At 38.9% G+C, this 25,976-nt stretch overlaps 1 protein-coding gene across 5 annotated transcripts in view; it reads left to right on the top strand.

Moving 5' to 3' along the window:
- Window positions 1-402: 402 nt before the first annotated feature.
- The window catches only part of LOC138032222 (neurochondrin-like), an 87,042-nt gene continuing 61,468 nt past the window's right edge, over window positions 403-25,976 (top strand). For 3 of the 5 annotated variants that reach the window (XM_068879844.1, XM_068879842.1, XM_068879843.1), the window contains exons 1-2: window positions 587-1,744; window positions 8,200-8,996. In XM_068879844.1, coding sequence (XP_068735945.1) covers window positions 739-1,744; window positions 8,200-8,996 — 1,803 coding nt within the window. In that variant the 5' untranslated portion in view covers window positions 587-738. Of the gene's footprint in view, window positions 1,745-8,199; window positions 8,997-25,976 lie in introns of all 5 variants that reach the window. The other 2 variants (XM_068879841.1, XM_068879840.1) reach the window with 1 other exon arrangement.

Here is a 25,976-nt window from a genome sequence, read left to right as displayed (position 1 = left end):
ATCTTTTAAAGTGGGAGGGATGGGGTTCAAAAAGATACCACCGTCTCTTTCGATACATGGGGGGTCCTGTCCGTGTACAATTGTTTTGACTATTTCCCTAATAGCAATTCTTATTTTCGAATTCCCCATAATACACTTTGTTTGCCCCCCAAATTTTGCATAAACGCTCTTGGGGACTCTGCATATTCCCAAGAGCATTTGAAAACAATGGTTTATGCAAAATTCGGGGGGCAAACAAAGTGTATTATGGGGTATTCGAAAATTGAGAATGAATAGCAAAGCAAATATTTCACTTCCGGTTGCCGTTCGCGTCTCAAAAACGCGTGGTCTCACCCAGTGCACCATGTGATTGGCTAATGCAACCAGCTGAGGACGCTAGAATTTCAGCTGATCTGTACATTCCTTCGTTTCGATATCATGGAGAGGAAAGCAAGCCATAGCGTTATTGAAAGTGACTCAAATTTGTCGCTTCAGAAGTGTATTTTAGCCATCAATTCGGCTAGAAATGACAGCGAACGATTCGCAGCGCTGCTTCTGGTTACAAAAATTGTCAACTCAAACTCTGTGGAGAGTTTTGGTCGCCGAAGACTTTTCGAAGCGATTGGTTTCAATTTCATCAACCGGTTGCTGCGTTCGAGAAGACTACCCACGGAATGTCCCCATGACGTTTACCGTTCGTTAGCTTTTGCTATTCTCGCTTGTTTTGCGACAGATGAAGAATTTCTCCTCCATCCGGACATGATTTCGAAGATTCCATTGATCTTGAAGGCCGTAGCGAACAAGGAGAAAATCGAAAGCGATTCTATCACGGCTGATTGCTACCAAATACTTATTTCTCTGGCTTCTTCGTCTATAGGATGCCGCTATCTTTCCGACAAAGAGACATTTTCAACCATTTGTCAAATGGCAAGGGATATGAAATGTGCGCATTCGAAGAAAGCGTTTGATATTGTTGTTTGCATGGTGAACAATGGAACACATAGTGCTCGCTTGTGGGAAGAAGATAGAGAGATACTCCTTGACCTCTTAGAGACTTTGAGCAAGCGTTTTAAAGAAGCAGAAGACAAGTCAAAATTCGAATTTTGCAATGATGTCGTTCTTTTTTTGGCCAGTGTGGAGAAATCCTCGTTCGTGGAGACTGAAAGATTACAATGGGTGGATAACATATGCATTGGCGTGGCAGAAGTATTGCGCTCAAAAGTTTCTTCCCACGAAAGAGATCCGGCCATCGTTTTGGTTTCTCTGCTGATTGAACTTGTGGGGATGAACTTAATTATTGGGCGTATTCAACATGGATCGCCGGATCTGTTGATTTTAAGCACAACTATCGCTTGTATTGAGATAAGGATGATATTGGATGGGAGCACTTTAAACAATATCGTTCCAAGAAGAGCTGTTTTGGTCAGTTGTTACAGAATCCTAGAGGAAGCAATTAATTTTGTTGTTGTAAACAGTGAAGCGTTCAACTCCTCAATTGAAAGTCCTTTGCCGAAGACTTTAAGTGGTAAACTCCCAAAAGTTTATTCACTGGCCACTGAGGCAATGGCCTCCATCATCCACTTCCTCCAAAGTGTTGCCGACAATCAAGGAGAAGCTGATCTCCAACGAAGCCAGCTGGTTTCAGCCTCAGTGCGGGTCTTATGTGCCTGGATGGCGGAGGAAACTTCTGCACTTCAAGACGGAATCTCCAAACTGCTACCGTTTCTGCTTAAGTTGGCCAAGGAATCTATGAACATCCCCTCTGGTACTGTGATATTTTCTGTTTTCCAATCTTATTAGGCTTTCCCATTTAATTAAAGGTTAAAAAATCAACATCTGTTGGCACTGGAGTAGGGCTGGCGCATTGGTAAGTGCACTCGCCTTCCACTTTTGTGGCTTGGGACTGATTCCTGGGTCGGGTCTCCATTCTGATCCAAGAGAGTTTTCCTTCCTGGGGAACTCTTAATTGTTTTCTCCTCTCCTCCAAAAACAACATTTAATTTGGTTTCTTCTGATTTCAGTTGATTTGTAGTCTCCCCAATTAGTACAGCACTCTTGCTCGGCTAAATATCCTTGAGACTTAAATAAAGTAAATATGATTACTAATATTCATATTATTATTGACACTTTTTGATATCGCGGTTTTACATGATCAATAGCATAACGAGACTAGCTATAGTGCGAGGCTATGCTATATAATTTGCAAATATGAATGTTCGGTTAGATTATTCCTTTCAACGTTCTGCTCAGTTCCTTCTCTCTCTTATAGTATAAAACTTCTTAACTACTGTATTTACCCGTGTATAAGTCGATCCCATGTATAAGTTGACCCCCCATTTTTGATGGGAAAAAAAACGCAATTTCTTAATTTCTTTGTCAAATGTTCATGGGACACTAATCTTGTATTCTTCGATTTCTGGAAATGTGGATACACAAAAAAATCAGGGCCTCAAGCGCTTAATAGTTTTGTTGTTCAGCAGCTGTATGCGGGCATTTTGTCCTTGAGTTTCCAAAAAGTTCACTGAAAATCAAACATGTAAACCTCAAACTCACCAGTTTCGTTGTTCAAGGATAAAGGGCTTTAGAGGATAAGCACAATGCAGCATCACAGAAGCAGGAGTCAATCTTTGAAAATAACTTACGAACGATGCGAAAATGTGCAAGGTTTAATTGGTCCTTGACTTACAATGTGTGGTTCCAGAAAATATCCATACCCCCCCCACGGAGGGTTTTTTCCAGTTTGACCCCCCACCCCACTGGATTTTCCGTTCCAGAGGGCTTCACGTTACTCCGCCCACCCCCTGGAATTTCCATGATTTTTCCACTTGGTCCCCCATACCCCTTGGAAAAAAGGAGACTGTAATAAGAGCTGTAATAAAAATTTCATTCTCTCAAAAACGACCGTGGAAATTCTAGACGTATTCACAGATGCTTTGAAATGTTGAAACTAACAACTGAGCTTATTTAACCCTTTAATGTCCTGGCAACTAGCTGACCTTTTCTCTGTTCAATTAAAAGAAGTAAATTCATTTAAAAATCAAAAAAAAGAACTGAAAGTTGGCGCTATTTTAAGTCTATTGTATACGTTTTGTAACCCAGTCGAAGTTTAAATTTATGCGTAGTAAAAACAACATATCAAATTATGTTGCACACAAAGGAAACTATTTATTGCAGAGTTATTTTTGCTGTCACAGCAAAACTCGGGAAAATACCTCAGTGCTAATGTCCGTGATATTTTTTTATGTTGCGGGTGTAATTTTTATCCACAGTAGTATAATTTGTGAACCATACTGTTTACATTATTTTTCGCGTGTGTTGCTGTGAACTGACTTCGCTTATCAGTGGGAATCATAAGCCGTCACGCAACATGTTTTTTTCAACAGCTGTTTATCAAAGGTCGCTTAAATTTTTGTCATTCACCAAGAACACTTCAATAAAGTTATGTGCTTTGTCTCTGTAGTTTGTAAATGACAGTACATTTTTTATTCCCTAGGATTTTTCAACTAGTGTCACATTTCATGTGTGAAACATACTTTTCAAGTTCAATCCGGTAACTAAACAACCAAATGAAACCTTTGCCGTCTCTCATCGCCGTCGACGGCTTCAAATACGGCAGGACAAAATTATGGCACTGAAATTATTGACTTTGCTAACATTTACAAACTCATAACTACACGGATAATGATGAAACTATTTCATAACCTGGTTATCGAAGGTTTGAAATTCGCAGAAATTTTGTACTGAACAGGAATAACATGAGTATAATCAAATGATCTCAATCAACTGACTGCACAAATAATGCCATCTGAAAAAGCAACAGATGCGTTTAAGCTAAAAACAAGCTTTAAAGATCTTTAAAAGTCAGCCTTTTTTTTTTTTTTACTTCACGTCGAACATGCTGCTCAGGAGAGTTTCTCAGTGCTATCTGTGTCGTCTGGCGGCGGAATAATAGTGGAAAATATATGAGAAGGAATCTTACGTTTATTTCAACGAATTGAATTTTCCAGTTTTCTTGGTTACCTTGAAGAATCAATTGGAAAAGTACGTAAGTGTTTATGCGATCGCATTTCAAAACCTCTGGAAAAAAAAGCTCTTTATGTACCCCCCTCCCCTTCGGAAATTTGCCTCTTTCAGACCCCTCTACCCCTCGGAATTTCCGTAACCCTCCGTGGGAGGAGTATGGATATTTTCTGGAACCACACAATTTCTCAAATGACAAACAAAACAAAACAAAACAGAACTCATAAACAAAACAATACGAAGTTTGCAAAAGCATTTAAATCTGCCAGGTTTGTATAAAGAATTAAAAAAACAATCATTACCAACCAGCATTTTCACGCTAACACGACTGACGATGCTTGCACGCAAACACGCAAACACGCCAGGTTACTAAGCCGTTGAACGATCGTGTTTTATTTGAAGAAACAAATGCCTTTTTAGGGCTTTACGCCTTTGGAAAACGAAAATTTCTAGTGTCTATTTCATATTTGTGCTTGTAAGTTTCTTCCACATTTAGAGTTGGACAAATCCCTTTTATTTCAACTGGAATTGCTTACATTCGTTTTGAAGTCTTTTGTCATTCATTTTGAAGTCTTTTACAATGTACGTCGGCTTTTGTCCACTGCGTTCGTTATGCCCAAGACAACACTATTATGTTAATCTTGAATAAATTACTTAGCTGGAACTTGGCTCAAAATCTTTGACCCATGTGCAAGTCAAGGGCGGTTTTTGGAGCTTCTTTTGAGGCCGTAAAAGGTTGACTTATACACAGGTAAGTACGGTATTTCAACATTTTGTGATATGATCCACTTCTGGCTTTCATCATTAGATATTGCGTCTCTTCTTTGTTCTTTCCTGTTAAATGCTCATTGAGATCATTCTTCAGTCTTTGGTGGTATTCTGCTAGGAAATCGAAAACTACATTTACTTGGTTGACTTTGTAATCGGGGTATTGATGTTAATACCCGCCCTTAGTTCTCTGTATTTGTCTTGCTTGGTCTTCCACCTATTATTATTATTATTATTATTATTATTTATTATTATTATTATTATTATTATCATTATCATTATCATTATCATTATTATTTTTACTAAAAGAGGATGTTACATGTTGAAACTGATTTTCTTCTCTAATCATTCCATTCACCTAGGTTAAATTATAAACATCCCTTTCGGTACAATAATTGTAGTTTGTGCAGCATATTACAATTGTACTGTGATATTGAGTATTGCTCCATTTTATATTCTAGTAGTGTGGAAGGACAATGAAGTGGTGTTACATGAACCTACTGTAGTTTAAGGGCCTTGCTCCCATTAGTCTCTTATAGCTCACTGAAGAGTATATTCAGGGAAGCTATATAACAATTTCTATTAGAGAGATGTATCCAGGTTTTCAAATTTGGGGGTCCTCTGGAACCCCTTTTTGAAAAATTTGGGCGTCCAGCTAATTAATATTCAAGAATTAATATGCGATCTATTGCTTCTTAATTGCTGCTGCGGTATCCTTTCAGATTTCTGATTGCACAAAAATACCGTTTTATCCCTCCCAATGAATATGTACTTACCGTATTTACCCGTGTATAATACGCACTTTTTTTCGCACAGCTCCGAAAATTGAGATGCGTATTATACGTTTTAGACACGCGTCCCTCCTTAGCATAAAACCGAAGACTCATTGGCTTTTGATTAAATGAACAACTGAACAACTGAACAACATAGCCTTCACTTTTGAGCGATAAACTGAAACATCAAAATGGCCACGAAACTCCGCTGAAGATCATCCGATTTCACACTGTTATATTATAAAATTTTGCAAAGAACACAACTACCTACTACATGTTACTGGAAATATGGACAAAACGCCACTGATCTTCAATATGCCGCGGAACCGAATGATCAACATTACACCGCAGAGAAGAAAATTAATATCACGCAACTGTTTTGTTGGTGCATGCTGGTGATGGATCAAAATTAAGACCAATGGTGATTTTCAAGAGGAAAACGGTGCCTAAAGTTGAAAACAAGCACAGGGTTATCAGTGACGCCCAAGAGAAAGGCCGAATGGATGCCAAAGGAATGAAGAGTTTGGCGTGCTCCACGTGTTGGGACTGGGGAGACGAAGAAGCCTGCTTGTTTATGCTTTCGAAGCTCATGTGACTGGAAGCATGAAAGCAGCCGTTTACAGAGAAAACACCAATTTAGCAGTAATTCTTGGCGGATTGACCTCAGTTCTGCCTGAAGAGATGATTGAGTCGTATTTTGTCAAATATGGAGTAGTAAAAAAACCTTGATAACACACAAGACGATCTTGTGGACGGACAACACAATGAACTTGTCGGTGACAAATCTTGTGCGAGAGAAGTGCTGTTTGATTGTGACTACGAGTTTAAGGTTTCAGTTTTTAAACACTTTACATAGGCTTATTTACTTTACTGTTGTATGTAGCGGAGCAAATTTTCTTATCCAGGAAATGGATTTTTTTCACACTAGTTTTGCTGTTTGCTCTAACTTTTTTTTTTTCAAAATGCAGTCCAAAATTGGGGTGCGTATTATACACGGGCGTGTATTATACACGGGTAAATACAGTAAAATGATCAATTTCTTTGAAACTGTTGTGCCTGTTGATTCATCAGTCAAAATGTATGGGCTGTTAAAGCTCCACTAGCCTGCAAACGCAGAGCTCCATCGATCACATCTGAAAACGTCTCGAGGAATCCGTATGCTGTAGGAACTGTTGGTCCCAGTTAATAAATGATCTAGATATCCACAGCAAAAAAAACAGAACTGAATCTCAATTTTCTGTAAAAGAGCATCATTTATTTTAACAACACTTGAGGTGTAATTTAGGAACAAAAGAGTAAACAAATGAAAGCGTTCGATACACAGTTCATTGTCGGCCCCTGCGGCTGTGACTTCGCCATGGCCAATGTTAATAATCAAGTGACTGAATACATTTAAGTTTCATGTTCAACCCGTTAACTTTAACACTCCGAAGAAAAGTTGCATCATTTGCAAAAAAGACAAGTTACGAGCAAAACAAGAACCAAAACGATGACACGTGCACGCCCGGAATTAATATCAACAGGCCAGGGTCACACAAAACAAAAATTTAACATACTTTGCCGTTGGAATCTCTGTCATTTCACTCACGATAAGCGAACTAATGCTTGAAATTCACTTGGAAAGCATGCAACAAACTGAACTTCGACTGAAATGTTTTATTATTACTGGCGGCAGATCGAAAGTGTCACTGATTGTCTCGCCTAAAAAACAGCTCAGATCATGTCACGCAACACGTGCGAATTCAAAACTGAACTCCTGGAGCTGGGCATAATGGTTGACCAAATGAAATTATTTGACTACAGAAATCCGAAAAAAAAACAGCTTACCTTGAAATTTAAGGAACTCAATCATTTCTCCGTTGTGAGAAATGGGAATGTTCAATTTCCTTCTGAAATACTCTGTTAGCATGTTTTTTCCTGGCGTTCGTAAATTTGCATAAACATGCAATTTTTTTTCTGCGTCCAGTTGGACCCTTTGTTTCATATTCTATGCGTCCAAAAGAAAAAGGAGTGCGTCCCAGGACGCAATGACGCACTCTGGATACATCTCTGCTATTATATCTCTCAGATACTACATGCCCTGTGATTGGCTAAATTAGTGGGCAGCATTCTACAGTATGGCGCACTAAATTAGAAATTTCGTTAAAACATTCTCTAGCAAGTTTTTCGTGTCGTTTTGGTTACATAAACTTTTGAAACTTTTTGAATCTTGCAAGCAACTCTTTCAAACAACCAAGAACATTTTGTTTTTCAGATTTTGACACGGGAATCTTTGTGGGAGTTGAACCTTCCGGGGGTTTCATCAAGTCTCAGTGTGCCACAAATTACAAGATTTTTCTGTCAAAAAATTTTCTGTGGTGATGGATATTGTGTTAATACATTTTAGTTTGTCATATTTAGGTATAGAATTTGCAGAAGAACAATTTTGTCATCCCTGAAATTTGAAACCTACAGAAACTTATCAAAATAATGTTCTATAATTAAGCAAAATTAATATTCTGAAAATAAAGCTGAGAGTGAGAAATGCATCAGAACTTTAATCAAAAGGGTGGGGGTCTTTTAAATTAAAAAGAAAACTTTGGCAACCTTTTGAGAGTGTGTAACATGCCTTGTCACATGCCTTAGTGCCTTATGTCACAAAACAATCTCTTTGTTGTAGAACCCCTTTCACATGCAAAAGCCAGTGAAAAAGATGGATCAGGGACAAGTTCAACAAACCCTGTAAGTAAAGAAGAAAAGGTATCAGGACAAGGGGACATAATGCGTTTTCTATTGCCACCACTGTGTCACATGTCAGCTGATGAAAATATGCGCGTGATTTTGATTGACAACAATGGACCTGAACTCCTCTCAAGGTGTTACTTTCAACAATGGAAAATCTGGAAGGAACTTGAGAAAACTGGTGGGGAACTTGCAGAGTGTGAAACGTGCCTTGTTACAATACTTGGCATAGTTTTGAACTTTTTTGTGACAGAAGCCAAACTTGTAGCTAACAATGTTGTATTTCAAGAAATTGGCAATCATGTCCATGCATCTGTTTCACTACTGATGTCCTCCAACAATGATGTGCTTCTTTTCAACACGGTGGTGCTTGGGTTACTTTTCCAGAAAAACAGTTTAGATCATGGGGCTTCAAGGAAACCAGAGGAAATGTTTCAGTTTCTAAGCACATCAGTTCACTTCTTAAGAGGAACAAGGCCTTTTATTTGCGAGAAAGAACTTTGGATAGAACGCAGCCTAACTATACAGGCCACCATATGCCAAAGAGTGTCAGGAGATGTTACAGAATTGTGGTTCCTTTGTTTGCAAATAGTTTTTGACTTGTATAACATGTTGCCTTTGATGAGGAAAGTTGTACAAGACAGTGGCTTGTTGGAAGTAATGAGGATGCATGTTAAAACTTGCGTCCAAGACCAAAACATTACTGAAGAGGACAGAAATGCCCTTCTTGATTTGGTAAGTAAAGTGATTAATTAATGTGGGTTGCTAAATTTCTTGCTTAACCCATTAACAATTAAAATGCACGGAATTGCTACAACAAGTTGCAAAAATAGTGGAGACACTTCACCTTCTTGGGGCATTATTAATTTCCCTATTATCTCTCACACTGCAGCCCCCCCTCCCCCCCCCCCCCCCTTATCAGTGTTGCTAGCAAGACAAAAAAATGTTGGGAACTTAAGCAGTCAACATTGAAAGGGGGAGAGGGGAGAGGAAGTGGGAAAGGTTTAAATTCTAGATACGGCGGGCATTGGAAGCTAGAAAAGGTGCTTTTGAATGAAAGTGTCTCAACAATTTTGCAACTTGTTGTAGCATATTCTGGCGTTAACCAGAGTGATATCTTTCAGTATCACTGTCAATTGGGGGAAGCGTTTTAAAGTTATTTTCTCTTTTGTTATTGGGTTTGAGTGAAGTGAGGCACTTAAGCCTGGTTTTCACTAGTGAAGCAAGCACAAGCATAAGTAGCTTTTGCTGGTGAAAAGGGACGTCGGCATACATGCAAGCATCAGAATCAACTACGGCATGCTCCATTCTGTTCAAATGCTCAGAGGCAGGGAATCTGGAATGATTGTTTTAATTTTCCAGATAAGCAAATTTCCTTGTGCTTATGCTGCATTTTGTTTTCACATGACGCAAGCATACGCAAGCATAAGTGCAAGCACAAGGAAAAGGAAAAATTTTCATCCTTTTGTGCTTGTGCTTGTTTTTATGCTCGTAAATGTCAACCCCGTTTCACAGTGAAATAAGCACTCTTATGCTTGCGCTTGTGCTTGCGTTGCTAGTGAAACCCAGGCTTTACTCTACATGTCGATTGCAATTTTTCTTGTGTTGCTGACTACTTGCCTGGATTTGATGTGGGGGCCTGAAGCCCACAAGGTGTAAGGTAATGAACAAAATATTACAAAATATTGTTTTCTTCCCAAGACAAGTGAATTTGTGTTCAGTTATTGGTATTTAACAAATCGATTGGTCCTACTTATCAAAGCATGGAAAAGCTGTTGAAACAGATGTTGCAATTTGACCTTGTTTTGTCATTGGTATTGAGATGTGATTTGTCCTTGTTTCAACTTTCCGGTTCAAGTTCTCTCTGTTTTCGAAGTTGTGACATTTTATCAATATATTTCCCTCGGCCATTTAAAATTGATAAGATGATTGCAGAATATTTTTAGTTCTGGAGCTACACAGTTGGAAAACTTGACTTAGTGACCATGTCTGCAGTAGGTGATGAGGCAATACAATAACAATAATAATTATTGCTATACACAAATCCCAGTTACATGCATATAGCTGGTGACCCCCATTTTTTTGTCCTTTTTGGCAAAAGTATTTACCTTTCTGTGTGACAAATCTGTACGTGGGAAAGTTTTGGGCGCGAACGTCCTCAAGGATGTTCATGCCCAAAATGTTCCCACCTAATGACCATGTCATAGTAGGAGACAAACCCACTCTCTTAACTACTTTTAAATAATCAATAGGTAGAAAAGATTTTTTCTTAAGACAGATACTGCTTTCCTGCTACCTGAGGTCTCTGATGGTCCTCACCTTCTCAGTGAAACCTCTGCTACATGTAGTAGATAAAGTTTGGTTTAATAGAACATGCTGTAAATATGACGATAAACTTCGAAACGAACACAACCTCCACACAACATACCCACATCAAAATTATGAAATGGTTTTTGCGATGCTTCTAGATTAAATTTCAAATTGATGCAACACAACCATCCTTCTCAGAGAAAGTTGTAAAATAATTGTTGGTTTTGAATATCTCAATGGAAGGAAGACAGCTCAGATGCATTTCCTAATCTTTGATTTCTGCTTGTCTTAAGTGTGTCCTTTCCAGCTTTGTTCACCGATGTCCCACACTATCATACATTTTAAATGTAAAAAAACAACGAAAACAGGAGTTACATAGGGAGGGTGACAATATTACAATCTTCGTATGTCCCAGCACTGTGCAAAAAGAATGCAAACGAATTTCAACAAAATTTGGTTATTGTTCTCTCGAAATTTCGGGGAGGAAGTGTGATTTTTCGAAATTTCGCAGAGCTGCACAAAAGTTCGAACACAGGACGAAAATTCACTAATCTAACAATGAAATTTTGGTTGGAGTTGATATGTACTGAAACAAAAATTCAAGAACCTACATGTAATTCAAAATATTGTAATCTTGAAACAGAAATTTTGTAAAAGTGTCAGTTAGGGTTTCACATTTTAATGAATGAATGGAATCAACAACTTTACTCTTCTCTCAACCTAAAGTGTTGTACACAAGCATTTCAAGCAATTTCCTTTCCTTTACTCAAATGATACTTTGTCAATAAAAAGATATAACCGTGTAATGCCCTTATCATTTTGATTGATTAGAAGAAGTCACACTTGAAAGTTAAATTGGATGCTTACAAGTTCACTTTTCTTCTCGCATCAAGTCCTTTATCTCCACTTAGATAAATGATCACTCCTCCTAAGTCCTGGTCAGTGGTGTTAACCTCTAGGTTGAAATCTGGTTCTGGGACTGTCATAATATGATGTCTAAGGCACCAGTAAAGTCAAGAAATGCATTCGAATTGTCGTTGTCGACCGACGCCATTTCAGATTTGATTACATGCCCTAAAACCCAATTCTTGGTTTTCAAGTCACTCAAGTAACACACAAAGAAAAAATAAAAACTAATCGCTTACCATTCAACAAATTTGTAGTCGGGTAATAAATAATGAGCATGTCAAAGTTTTAAGCCGCGGCAACAAGCAGTTTTTTGCTCGCATCAGTGATGAGATGTTTTCAAATTTTGTTGCCACCCTTGAACTGGCGACGCAATAGCTGAAAAAAATGCAGAAAAAATTCGCGAGAAATTGCATATTGACACATGTAATCAACATGACTAAAATTTTTCAACAACTACAGTTGAAGCTGTCAGTAAGCGACCAGGTCAAGTTACAACCACCAAAGTAAAACCCGGGTGGTAAATCCCCGTTAAAAATGTCACTCATAAGCTACCATTCCCGTAAATGGAGAAAGAAGTTTCCAGCTTTTAATAGGTGCATTCCCGAACGCTATCTTTTCTACCATCAATAATAATTTTAAAATCCCAGAGACTTTTGCTGAAAGCTCTCGTAAGCGACCACCCTCTATTGTTTATAATTTTGGTCGCTTACAAGAATCGGCTCTCGCAAATTCCCGGGGTGATCATTTATGAAGGCTTCGATGGGCCTTTTTCGAACGTTTTAAGGACATTCACGCCCATTGCTATTGTGCATTTTTTCGCGCATGTTACACACACGTCATGCATTGCACACCACGCAGGTAAACACGATGATAAAGGCGCAAAAAATTTCCACAACAATGGAACGTGAAAGTATGTGGCATCATGGGATAGCTGTGGACCCAGGTCGTCCTTGCCTTAAAATGTTTGATTTTCATTTTTCGGCACAAAGGATTAAGATGTTCTTCTTTCCTGACTTCTTTGGTGTACCCCTTCTTAAAGAAGGCTAACAGTATTGTCTCTGCCATGCTCAGGGGGACTGTTGTTGCACCACCTGCAAAGTAAGTTTTCAGTGAGTATCTTAAGAGAATTGTAGATTACCATATCCACCTATGCAAATATGGTGGATTCTCGGTTGTTGCCCGGGACGAGTTGTATGAAAGCGAGACTAGTTGAGCCTCCGTGTTTTGTTTTGACAATGCTTCCCCAGAATAGTCTTGCTTCATCGACGATCTGGTCTGTTTTATTTCGCTATGCCTAGGAGTTTTTGTGTTCCTGAATGCCACGAGAAGGGATAGAAATTGTCCAACATTCACCTCTTAGGCTGAAAATAGTGGATGCATGCAATTCGTTGAGATGAAGGAAGTGAGTTCACGCTCACTGAGGGGAGTGAAGTTTCTTCGCTACATTTCAAGTCGGAAGATCTTAGAAAATTGTTTAAATGACGAGCTCATGTGGTGTCTGGTGGTGTTTCAACACAATTTGCATGGTGTATGAGGCCAAGTAAGCAAAAATAGCCACAAGTCTAGGGGGCATTGCGGAGTAACAAGCTGATAGTCTAATGAAACAATTTTGATATACCGTAAAAGAATGTTAACTTACCGTTCAGTTCACTACCGGAACTTTCCTGGAGTAGGGGCTTCTCCATATTCCAGTGTTGCTAGGTAAAAATACCATAATTTTGGCAGTCACTTGCTCCTGTGGCTGACCTCGCCAAACGAAACAATTTGAACTTGAAGCTATTATTAAACTCGGAGCCCCCTTGCTTCCTCTTTCACGCCGAGAAAACTCTCTACGTGGCGGTTGAAGTTATTAAAACTGCTTAAATAATCCCAAAAAGAAATTCTGGAACGAAAACGTTTGATAACTTGTGAGTTTCGGTAGAAAGTAATCCCAGCGCTAACGGCTGCCATCTTTGCGAGGTTTGCAAAGTGTAGAGAGAATCGGAGAGAGAAGTCTAGGGTTGGTAACTAAAACCGCATGCGGAGTGCAGGCTCAGTACATGTCACGAAATGATAAGAGACAAGAAGATCTTTTAGATCTTATAACTGTGCTTTGAAAATTTATCTGTTTGCTTACCACTATAGTCTCAATGTAGTGCACATTCCAAAGCAGTCCATGATGATTCACTGATGACTATAGACACAAAATCACCTGATCAATCTGCAGCAACGGCTACACACACATGAAATCTTTGATTGCACTATCAGTCGTAGCCATTGTGAAATCTCCAATGACATAATGGTCTTAATTAATCTGGAACTTTCTTTGGGCTACATGTATGTATGGGTATGAACGATACAATAATAACGGTATTCACAACTTACAGATTTCTTTCTTAAAAGTCACGATTAAATTTATTTGTTTTTTTACGTGAGTAAGGGCTAGCAAAGTAGTCACACGAGTCACATAATTCAAGTATTACGTTATCCACGGCTATCTTTAGATCTCTTTACTACGGTGCTTATTTCCCTACTAATGAAAGTTGCAAAGTCGACAGATTCAATTCCATGGATGACGTAATGCCTTTTTTATATATTCAATACTCCCTTTGAATCAAGCGCTTCAATAACACAAAAAGGAAATATATTTTCTAAATAAAGAGTGGAATATTCATAAAGTGTTAAGTACATTAACGTTTTAACAGCTTTTGCCGAATAAACATCGTACATTGCGTGATTCAAAGTCCACTGACTATGTGGCCTAGTGGAAGTTTGGTTCAGCTCACCGACAAAACAAAAAAAAAACAACAACGTGCAGAGCAAGAACCGCACTTGGCCCATGGCCTGCGCGGTTAATAACGGAAGTCGTGCAACCTCCAACAGGACACACAACCTACAAAATAGAAGTGTTAGACGAGGTCAAAGTAAACTAAAATTTACATTTCTACCTCACAAAATTTTATTTATCCTAAAAAGTCTGAACTTTTGGTCCTTATGTACGTCATACACTAAAAAGTAGATCTTCTTTTATACATTAGTTCATATTGTGTTGTTTATACGGTTTCGACAGTCCAAAAACGTCTTTATACGCTAAACAGTTAACCCCATTCAGACACCCTCTACCATCAAATTATTACAAAGGCGCTTTTCTTCTTTATTTATTAGTAATACAAACTAGCCCCTCATAATAGATGTTATACAAAAAACAAAGACAATTCGTTAACAGAAAGACAATACATGTAATATCGATTTGGTTATACATTTGTAGAGTTATCTGTCCGCCACATTATTTTTATTGTTTCAATTTTGTGGAGGTGTTATTGAATATAAATAAACATTAAACAGTATCCAACATATATTTCTTGCATTGGTGAGGAAAGTTTCACTCTCTAATAAGCACCTCCCCAACTATAATTTTGCAAAAGAAATATGTGTTATGCAGAAAGCTAGTACAAAAAGGGCCTGTTATGTCTATAATTTAAATGGTTGTGCCACAATTTACTTAACATGCACTGTACATGTGTGTTGGACGTTTGAACTGTACCTCTGTGTTTGAAACCAAAAAATTAATGGTTCTTTGTTTATCATATACATGTAGTATTTATGGCTTGTATGGCAGTTAATGACATGGTTGTCTTTAATGTCAATGACTTGAAGTACAAGATACCTTTACTTTCCTACTCATTGTGTGATACATGTCAATGTTGTTATAAACCTAATAACAAGGCAAATTATTGATCACATAAAATCGTTCAAATTTTCGTATTGTCAAATACATTCTAAAGAATTTAGACTCAACTAGATAATAACATCAATATCACAACTCAACACTTTCCTCAGCTACATGTAGGGAACCGAATAAATATGAAGAGACTGTCCATAAATAAATGATTGACAAGAATCACAATTCAAAATAGTCTCTGTGAGAATCTGACCGTGAATTCTCATTATGAGAAGATGTAACAGAAGAGGCCCTCTGACTCACTGAACTGTAATGGCTCTCTGGCTGAAATGATCCTGCGTCATATGAAAACTGATGAGAATGGATTCCAGCTCCATGGTGCAAGTGACCGCTAGAAGGCTGAGAGCCACTGTAGTTGTTACTAACACCAGAGCCAAACATAGCAGGTGTGGGTGCCCCCATGTATTGTCCATGGTCTAGGGGAAACGATTGTGGTTGACCTGACAAAGCCACTGCAACCATTTGCATAGCAGATGCACTACTACTGCCAAGCAAAGTTAGGCAGTCAGTCGTCTCTGTCATTGAGGTCTTAAAGACCTTGTTTGACTGAGCAAAGGCATCCAGAAGATTCTTTTTCATGGCAACCTCATCTTTAGCAGTGCTCGATAGGATTTTATCCCGTTGTGCTTGAGACAAGATTTTTTCCATGTGTTTTCTCTTGTTGTCAACCAGTTGAGCTATTTTAGCTGTATTTACTCTAACCTTGCCCTTTGCTTTAGCTTTAGAAGAATCATCCTCTGAGCACCTGCTTTCTTCTACACTTTTTTAACTGATACTTGATAGGTTATCTGTCTCATCATCACCATCATCATCACCAAAAAAGTATGGGGATGGGGAATGTGAAGACTCTAAAACAGAGATGTATCCAGGTTTTCCTCTGGACCCCTTTTTGAAAAATTTGGGGATCCATTGCAAAATTTTGGGGGCCCAGCTAATTAATATTAAATAATTAATATTCGATCTGTTGCCTCTTAATTGCTGCTGCAGTACCCTTTCAGATTTCTAAATTGCATAAAAATAAAGTTATCCCTCCCCACGCGTAAGAATATCTACTTAAAATGATCAATTTCTTTGAAACTGTTATACCCGTTGATTCATCAGTCAAAATGTATGGGCTCTCAAAGCTCCATCTGAAAACGTCTCAAGGAATCCGTATGTTGAAGGAACTGTTGGCTCCAGTTGATAAATGATCTAGATCTCCACAGAAAAAAAAAACACCGAACTGACTCTCAATTTTCCGTAAAAGAGCATCATTGATTTTAACAACACTTGAGGTGCAATTTAGGAACAAAAGAGTAAACAACTGTAAGCGATCGATACACAGGTCATCGTCGGTCCGTGTGGCCGTGACTTCGCCATAAAAAGTAAAGTCACTGCTTACGAGCCAGAAGGCCCATCAGGCCGGCGCTTATCTCCGGTTTCACTAGCATTAAGCGACTAGGAATATTTATACTCCCCCCTGGATGGGATGCTAGTCCATCGCAGGGTTACCCCCAGCATTACGCCGGTACCCATTTATACACCTGGGTGGAGAGAGGCACCGTGAGAGTAAAGTGTCTGGCCCAAGAACACAACACAATGTCCCTGGCCAGGCCCCGAACCCGGACCACTCGATCCGGAGTCGAGCGCACTAACCATGAGGCCACCGCACCTCCCACAATGGTCAGTGGTCAGTGTTAATAATCAAGCGATTGAATACATTCAAGTTTCCTGTTCAACACGTTAATTTTAGCATTAACTCCAAAAAAGTTGCATAATGTGCAAAACAGACAAGTTACATGCAAAACAAGAACCGAGACAATGACACATGCACGCCCGGAATAAACAGGGTTGCACAGAACAAAAATTTAACACACTTCACCATTGGATTCTCTGTCATTTCGCTCACTATAAGAGAAATGAGAAATTAGAATGTTTAATACGCTATTCCCATGTTTCACCTGGCATTCGCCCTTGGCATAAAAATTAACATTCTTTTTTTTTCTGCATCCAATTGGACTCTTTATTCCATATTCTATGCGTCCAAAAGGAAAACGAGTGCGTCCCAGGAAGTAATGACGCACTCTGGATACATCTCTGCTAAAATGCCTAAATGTTACAAAAATCAAAATATTGTAAATATGAATTAATTTTAGCAATTAACTTTACCGAATGTAACAATATGATGAATTATTTGAACTTGTGGAACAGATATTATTGTAGGATGTTACCTACCATAAGACTCAAATTTTTATATTTCTTTTCTTTTCTTTCCTTTGCCAATAGATACTGAACTGGATTTTGTAAAGGCACTTCAATATTATTACATCAATCAGTAAATTGAATTTGTTTCTATATAAAATTCGCAACATTATAAATAAGATATGACCATAACCTCTTCAACTTTTTACCTGCTGGTAGTTGCCAAGGTTAACTGCCAGCCATTTTATGCCATACCATTTGTAGTATACAGGGGTTGATATTATTATAAGCTATCAGCTCGATTTTAACAAAGTTCTCTTCAATTGTCATCACCTTGTCCATGCACGAACCATACATTTGGTTTTTACTTTATTTTGTTATGATCATAAAGAAAATATAAAGTTATTGACTGATTAATATGATTGATGATAACAACAACAATAATAATAATAATAATAATAATAATAAACTTTATTTAAGCGTCAATTCAATAGCACTTCAGCACTTATTGAGGACACTACAAATCAACTGAACTCCACTCAACTCCACTCAAGGCAAATCAAAAACCTTGAACTTCACTGTCATTTTCACCTTGAACTGATTGTTCCATCACGTCACTGTCAATACCAAATAGGATTGTGCTTGTCGCAGGAGAGCCTCCCCAAATTTCATTAACTCTTTTTCGATTTTGGAATTTCCAGGAATTTCCTGGCAAAGTCAGTCATCACAAAAAAATGTTTTTTTTCTCAAAAAGTATTTTCAGTTAGGAGGAAAAAAATACATCATTTTAAAGCTATGAAAATAAGCTTTCCAAAACATATAACTTTTATACATAGAACTACAATATTTTATAAAAACGAAAGTTGAAGTAAAAAAATTTAACAAAAATAACATTAAAATGGTCTAAAATCAGTTTTCCACACAAATTTGGCCATTTCAAGGTCAATTACGCACGGTCGTGTTGCCAGCACGCGGTCAAATTCAAATGGACCAATCAGAGTTGAGGCTGAAACCATCTTGCGAGTTTCCGTTGTTGACTACCCGGTCACAAGCCTCTGAGGAAAGCCGAAGAGGTGAATTTTAAGGCAAAGTTTTCGTTCGCCACGAGTCTTTCGGCCGCCGAAACACACATATTTGGAGTGAAATTTATTGGGCTTTATGGAACTGTTGTTTTTATTGCGATTCGGGACTTTTCCTGTTGAGGAGAAAACGATTTGTGGAGTGAGGTCTGGCCAGCAATGGATGGAGTCACCGGCCTTCCCATTATTTCAGCAACGGCCTTCCGGATGACTTCACTAAACGGCGTCAGAATGGCTCGAAACTCGCCAAAAGAGACAAGTTGGTCACACATTTGAGGTAGGAAAACTTTATTTCAAATGAGATAGTTATTTACACAATTTTTTTACGATCGGTGATTTTCCCATACAATTCTCTATATACACAATCTGTCGCATACACCACATATTTTCAGCTTGGGGCGCCTGTGGTTCAAAGGACATGTGCTCCCAGACACGCAATTGCTTCTTACCTTTTCAGCGATTTTAACGCTTGAAATCCCATCCAATGAACCACAAATCCTTTTCTTTATCTATTCCGAAGCCTGTAGTGTAATTTTTTGGCTGAAAAACTTTAGAAAAACCGCTTCGCGAGAGCTCCACGATCGATTGAAAATTTGGTCATCGCATCGGCTCAAATTGCCTGAATTAGAATGGACGTCATGTAGGCGTAATGAAAGCTAGAAAGCCGAGATTTTCAGGGAAACTGGGGCTATATCTCCCCAGTAAACACGCCAAATTTCAGCGGGATCGATGAAAAGGGCGCTGCGCTACGAATCTTACAAACCCGATACTTCAGCGTATCGGATTGAGGCCCCCCTGTGGAAAAAGAGTTTAAGGAGATTGAAATTTTCCTTACCATTATTTTCCTGCTGCCACTAAGACTTCCCTCATTCACCGCAGTCCAGTAATCTTGATGAATGTTCTTTATCTTTTCTTTGATTCTATCATAGCCTTTCTTGATTGCCAACTTTTCCTCATCATTTTGAATGATTTGAAACTTTCGTATTCCTCTTTGGCCATATCCTTAATACTTGTTTCCGTTTCGGTAAGGCTTGGCGTTCCAAAGTCATCAGGGTACGAACTCGCCATACATCATCTCACTTCAGTATGCAGTGACTGGAGATGTGCTTCAAAGGCAATACCTTGAAAGTCACAGGTCGATTTGTACTCTCGCACAAACTTGAGCATCTCTTCTACCTTGTCATTGGATCATACACACTTTGTCTTTTTCTTCTCTTTGCCTTTTTTCTGGATCAAATCTGAGTCACTTGACAGCTTTCGTTTCTTCCTGCCCGATTGCAAGTCATTATTTTTGTCCAGTCTGGATGTTTGCTTTGACTCGTCATCATCATCAGGTGTGGGAGAATGAAATACGAGAGGACTTGCCGACCTTGCAGTCAAAATATTTTCGGTTTCTGACAAAGTATATCTCTGTTTAGCACCGCGGGCAGCCCCACGATGTAAGCGATCGGCCATCATGGCCGTTTGGTGTCAATATTCAAAGGGTCTAGAATCAAGTAAAAAGTTGTCCAGGGTAGGCGAGTTGCCCCTAGCAGAGCATTTACAAGGCAGCTGGGGCTACCCTGGCCTTACAACATTGTTTATTTCTTTTCAACTTGAACAGAATGTGCCTTCATTGTAGAGTAATTGATCATCTTTGTAATTCATCCATGTAGTGAACACTGAATATTTACCGGTGTTACCATTAAGCATAAGCATAAGCATAATTTATTCACAATGAAAAAATAAAATATAAAAATACATCATGAAAAGGAAACACGAGGTTGACCCTATAACGTTTCCTGGAATTAAAAACTAAAACAAGCATCATAATTACATATTTACAAATTTACAAATTAAGGAAAGACTTCAGTCTGGTTTTAATATTACAAAGGGTAAGAATAAATTTTTTAACAAAAGATTATTGTGATGGCAGAACTGCTTCAGAATGCTGTAATTACCGTTTGTGATGATATGTTTGGCAGTCTTACTAATACTAGTATTAGCTATTGACGTTTTTGAGTCTACATCCAGGACAGCCTTAACAAGAAGATCGGCGTTTTGAAAATGTATTAGTTTTCTTGCCACTATAGTCGCAACGTAGTGCACATTCCAAAACAGTCCATGTTGATTCACTGATGACTATAGACACAAAATCACCTGATAAATCTGTAGCACAACAACTGACAAAAACTGCACACCATCTTATAGCCCTTGTGAAAACTCCGATTGCACCATCAATCATAGCCGTTGTGAAATGTCCGATGACGTAATGGTCTTAATTAATCTGGACCTTTCTTCGGATACAATCTATGTATGGGTATGAACGATATGACAAAAATCATTGCGTAATGGCTTTTTATGTATTCAATACTCGTTTGTCATGAGGTGTTTCAATAACACAAAAAGGCAATAAATTTTTTATTAAGTAAAGAGTGGAATATTCATAAAATTTTATGAATAAGTTGATTCGAAGTCCCACTGACTATATGGCTGAGTGGAAGTTTGGGTCTGCTCACCGACAAAACTAAGAACAAGAAGATCTTTCAGATCTTAAACCGCGCTTTGACAATTTATCTGTTTTCTTACCACTATAGTCGCAACGTAGTACACATTCCAAAGCAGTCTTTGTTGATTCACTATGACTATAAACACAAAATCACCTGATCAATCTGTAGCACAACAACTGACAACAGCGACTGCACACGAACCTATTGCACTTGTAGCCAAGGTGAAATCTCCGAGGAATCTCTGATGACGTAATGGTCTTAATTAATCTGGAACTGTCATCAGGATATCTATGGGTATGAATGATACAATAATAACACTTTTAACAACTTACAGCTTTCTTTCCTAAAAGTCGCGATTAAATTTAATTGGTTTTTTACTCGAGTAAAGGCCTAGCAAAGTAGTCACACGCGTCACTTAATTTAAGAATTACGTTATCCACGGCTATGTTAAGTACGGTAGTTATTTCCCTACCAATGAAAGTTGAAATGTCGACACATTCCATGACTGACATAATGACCTTTTATGTATTCAATACTCGCTTTGAATCAACCGCTTAAATAACACAAAAAGGCAATATATTTTGTACGAAATAAAGAGTGGAATATTGATAAAATTTTAAGTACATTAACGTTTTAAAATTTTTGTGGCTCTGTGGTTTCGAAAATAACGACCATGTGGCGCTAATCCTTTTTTCTTCCCACCTCTGGGAAAAGAAAAAAAATGAAGAAAAGTTTCCACCTGCTTCCTATTTCCTCGGACAAAGCTTTTAATGGGTTACCCGTAATAGCTTTGGCTGGTTTTACTCGCTGTCAACATCGTTTTCCGCTTTTCCCTGCTAAATACTTCTAATGAAGTATTCGTTCATTCTATGCAAACTAATGTTCACAGTGGAACACACAAGTACGAAGCAAGATCTAGAAATAACATAGAAAATTCTCTTTACCTTAAAAGCTTGCCTTTCTCAAAGAAAAAGCATCTGTCCACTTTATCAAACAGTTTAATACTGTGTCTATCATGGCAGGCAGAAAGGTTCCACAGTAAATGTTTCCTTTCATCTAGATGACGGAAGTGCGTCATGGTGCCCAAGTGGTCTAACACGCTTGCAGATAATCTTGAAGGCTGGGAAAGGTATATGTGTTGTAATCCCGACAGGGAAGTTTGGAAATACTGAAGGGTATAAAAGTAAATTCACCCGATTGGAGCTTAATTCAATATCCGTGGGGTATGCACATTTGTAACCACAAACAAAAAAAAGACAGTCGACTGGTTTTAAGACGTGGCATGCCTTCAGCATTCCACATATTAAGTCCTTTTAGTCTGTGAACATTCTTTTTGGTCTCCTTAGCCTTTCCTCTGAATTTATCCATCGGGCAGCTCCCCTAGTGGCATTATAGCCAGGATATTTTGATTTTGAGTTGCTTGGTTGTGCTTCATCTTCCTTTACTTCCTTTCTTCTTGAGAGTATCTCATTTCTTGGAAAAAAGATTCTATCATCTTCTTACTGATTGAGAGCCCAATCAAAATCAAAGATTGTCATCAACATATCACAAGATGGCGACCTCTCCGTGAATTTCTGGGTCCCACTAGTGTTCAGTCCTCCTTCCAGTCCTTTTGTGTTCACAGACTGACCACAAATGGAGTAATCTATCCCAAAATGCGAGATAAGTTTTTTTTAATTTCTTTGTCTCTGTCGTGATCAACTAAAACTGATTTTTGTTCTTTTTTTGTCTTTCCAAAAGCTGTTCTACCTCCAGTAGCCCGGTGGCTAATAGTTCTAAAAATACTAGCCCAAACCCATTTTTTACTATCCCTGGGCTAGTGGTCACTGCTAAGGTCGAGCACTGGTATCCAAATTGAACTGCACTGTAGTTTAACCTCTAGTCAGGGATTCCTGATGCAATTTTGTTTGCTTCCACTTAATGTGTGGCATTTTGGTGTTTTGAATATTGTGTTTGGGTTGCATTCCATGTCATAACCCATTTTGCAGTGATGGCAACTTGTGAGTTACACAGTTAACTCTCTGTCTCACACTTGGGACCGGGCCCTCGCCTCCATTCCTCGACGTTTGTCACGTGATGATAGTGAACTATCACGTGACAAACTTCACTGATGAAGACTGATGGTTTCAGTCGAAACGTTTGTTGATAATCAAGACCTAAATTCCAGAAAAAGATTTATAAATTTCTTCACTTGAATTGTATCCGGATGAATGATAACATTCACTTTCAAGTTAACTTCTTCCTTGTTAAAGCCAAGAAAAGATGGTTAAAGTGGTCCAAAGGGTCCTAAAGAGATATAGTCGAAGCTTAAAAGAATTTCTAGTGAAGGAGAAAACAATGATAGCGAACTCTTTTTTAACTGGAAGAAATATTTTATTAAAATGTACCTTAAACCTTTAGGTCATAAACCCCCCCTCGTTTCACAGAACTGTAAATATTTTCGTGGGATATTATAAAATTGGCATTATGTAATGTAAAGGAAGTAATAAAAAAAAGTGCCCTTTGCATGCATGGAATGCTCACGCCACAAACAAAGAAGTCATGGTGACCACAAAAACATTAACAGGAAGTCCAGTACAGATTAACACACAATAACTTTCAAATGAAATTGAGTCACAACAGACATTTAAAATCAGCTAAAATACTTGAGTTGTGAAATAATTGCCTGTGCTTGTCCTTTTCTCGTGTCTACTTTGTTGGGTTGGTTGATGAAGTGGACTGCTTTGTTGACAACAGCATGCGGAAAGGCCCTTGTATTGTTGCCATGGATCTAATGGTCTTTGCAAGATTGATGGTAGCTCTGCCACTGCCACTGGCTCTGACTGTGGTTCTGAGTACAACTTTGACTGCAGCTGTGACTGCAGCTCTGGCTGTGGCTCTGACGTTGGCTCAGGAAGGCATACAGGATGTACTAAACTTAACATACAGTAAGTTGACCACTCATAACAGCCAAGAGGAATAATGTAAATAACTAAGTTCATAAATAATTACCTGTGCTTGGTCGTAGGTTACATGTACCTCTTTGGGTATGTTGATGATTAAATGGGCTAATTTGTCATGGCAGCATTTGTAAATGTTCTTGTACTCTTGCCATGGTTCCAGTGGTCCTTGTAACTTTGATGGTGGCTTCAGCAGCACTGATTCTGACTGTTTCAATGAGGCAACAAGATGCCAGATAGAGTAAGTGAAATTCTTCACCAACTTACGGATGGAGTCTTGGATTCTCAGTAAATGTGCAGGGGTTTGTTGTTGTGGGATATCTGCTTGCTTAGCGGTCGAATGCGCGTAAAAGTGAAAGAGGACATCGCTACACAGCGAAAAGTTGTTTCTTCTTCCAAGGTATTACATGGTCTTAGTTTGTAGCGGTGGAATGCACGTAAAAGTGAAAGAGGACGTCGCTACATGGCGAAAAGTTATAATTTCTTCCAAGGTATTACATGGTCTTAGTTTGGGACTGGTGGGACTGGTTACAGTTTGCTGCTGCAGCCAACTTCAACTTTAACTAACTAGCAGCTGCCCAATGCCAGAGACCTTGGCCTTTGGCGTGTAACCCATTCACACCAACAAGACATGTTAAATTAACCTGGTATTAACAAAGTGCAGAAAAATGGAGGACTGGCTTTTTATGTGAGATTCAGATGGGTTTCAATACATGCTTTGATCTGTGCTAAGCTTTTAGGTAACAAAAATCAGTGTACATTATTTAAAAAGAAAACACTTTGAGACCATGTTTAACTAAACATCTTGAAAACGTGTTTAAGGTGTGGTGTGAACCGGGGCATTAGTCTATTATGCATGAGCTGTGGGGAAGGGCTAGTACTTGGGCAAAATGTCATGCCGGTCTCTATTGGTGTAATGTTCTGGTTTTGTTTTTGATGCATGTTTCATTTGTGTGGTCATCTTTTAAAAGCCACAGCCAAGTATTTAGTTTGTTTGGCTTTACAACGGTCTTGGATTTCTTTGACTTCTCCCGTACTAGCCATGTATTTCTGGGTAACATAAGCTGTCTCGTGCTGGGGTAAAAAGGTCGTGACGCATTGTCTTTTTATCCCGAGAGATGCACTGTGACCTCGTATCATGGCCATGCTGGCCATGACAACGTCAGCTTTTTTTTCTCGCGGTAGGTTGACACGAGGGAGCACTCCTCCTCGTGCAACGTCCACTTTGATGACACCAAAAGGTTGTTCAGTGTCTCACTTGTTGAAATACAGTAGCGTCTTTCGATCCGTCAAATTTCTTCGCATGCACCTTGTGGCAAATGTCTTAGCTGCGTCCTGAGAGGTGGCAGCCGAAGGAGAAAAAACACCTTCTAATCGCGACAAAAGAGAGAGGTGAAGCCATGCACCAGTGCCCCGCCCATCCAAATCTTGTTCGTAGACTACCGCATTGGCTGTTGTGGTATATTTTACGCCAATCCGCGAAACACCTTTTTTTGCAGGGTCGCCTAAAGTGTTGGGTGTAGTTTTGCATTGAACGTCCAATACTTGATGGGTTAGTCGGGTTCAGAACAAGCACTGCGCAACTTCTTGGCTTCAAGTTCAGTCACACCTAAGCGGAGTATCATGAGTGTTTGATGAACGTAGACGGTGCATCCTGCTTTGTGAAATGGTAAGAGAGATCGGTTGTCCGAAGCAGACGCCAATTCGCCTTGGAAAGTGTCTTGTACCGAAACATCACGAATAGTGGAGACGAGTACAGGCCATCGCTCCACTTGATGAACACGGACGTATCCATTGTCTGCATTCACGTTCTTTGGATCCTTGGCACATTGCACCATCCAATGGGGTATCAGTTTTAATCGAGCATGATTAAAGTCGCTAGGCACGTGGGTAATTTTTGCATTCCCTTCACAATTCCCTACAACTTGTTGCGTGTACCAGGAGGCCCATCTATTTAGTATGAGGTGTGACAAGAATCCAAATAACCGATTTGCATCCGTACCATATCGTCTCGTTTCGATATCCACCATTTCATTTCTAAACCACCGATCAAGCACAACGGGGGATTGCGATTCTCGTACGGCCTT

This window comes from Montipora capricornis, chromosome 14 (genome assembly GCF_036669925.1).
Source record: "Montipora capricornis isolate CH-2021 chromosome 14, ASM3666992v2, whole genome shotgun sequence".
NCBI classification, from domain to species: Eukaryota; Metazoa; Cnidaria; class Anthozoa; order Scleractinia; family Acroporidae; genus Montipora; species Montipora capricornis.
This window is presented reverse-complemented; position numbering and strand designations above follow the sequence as displayed.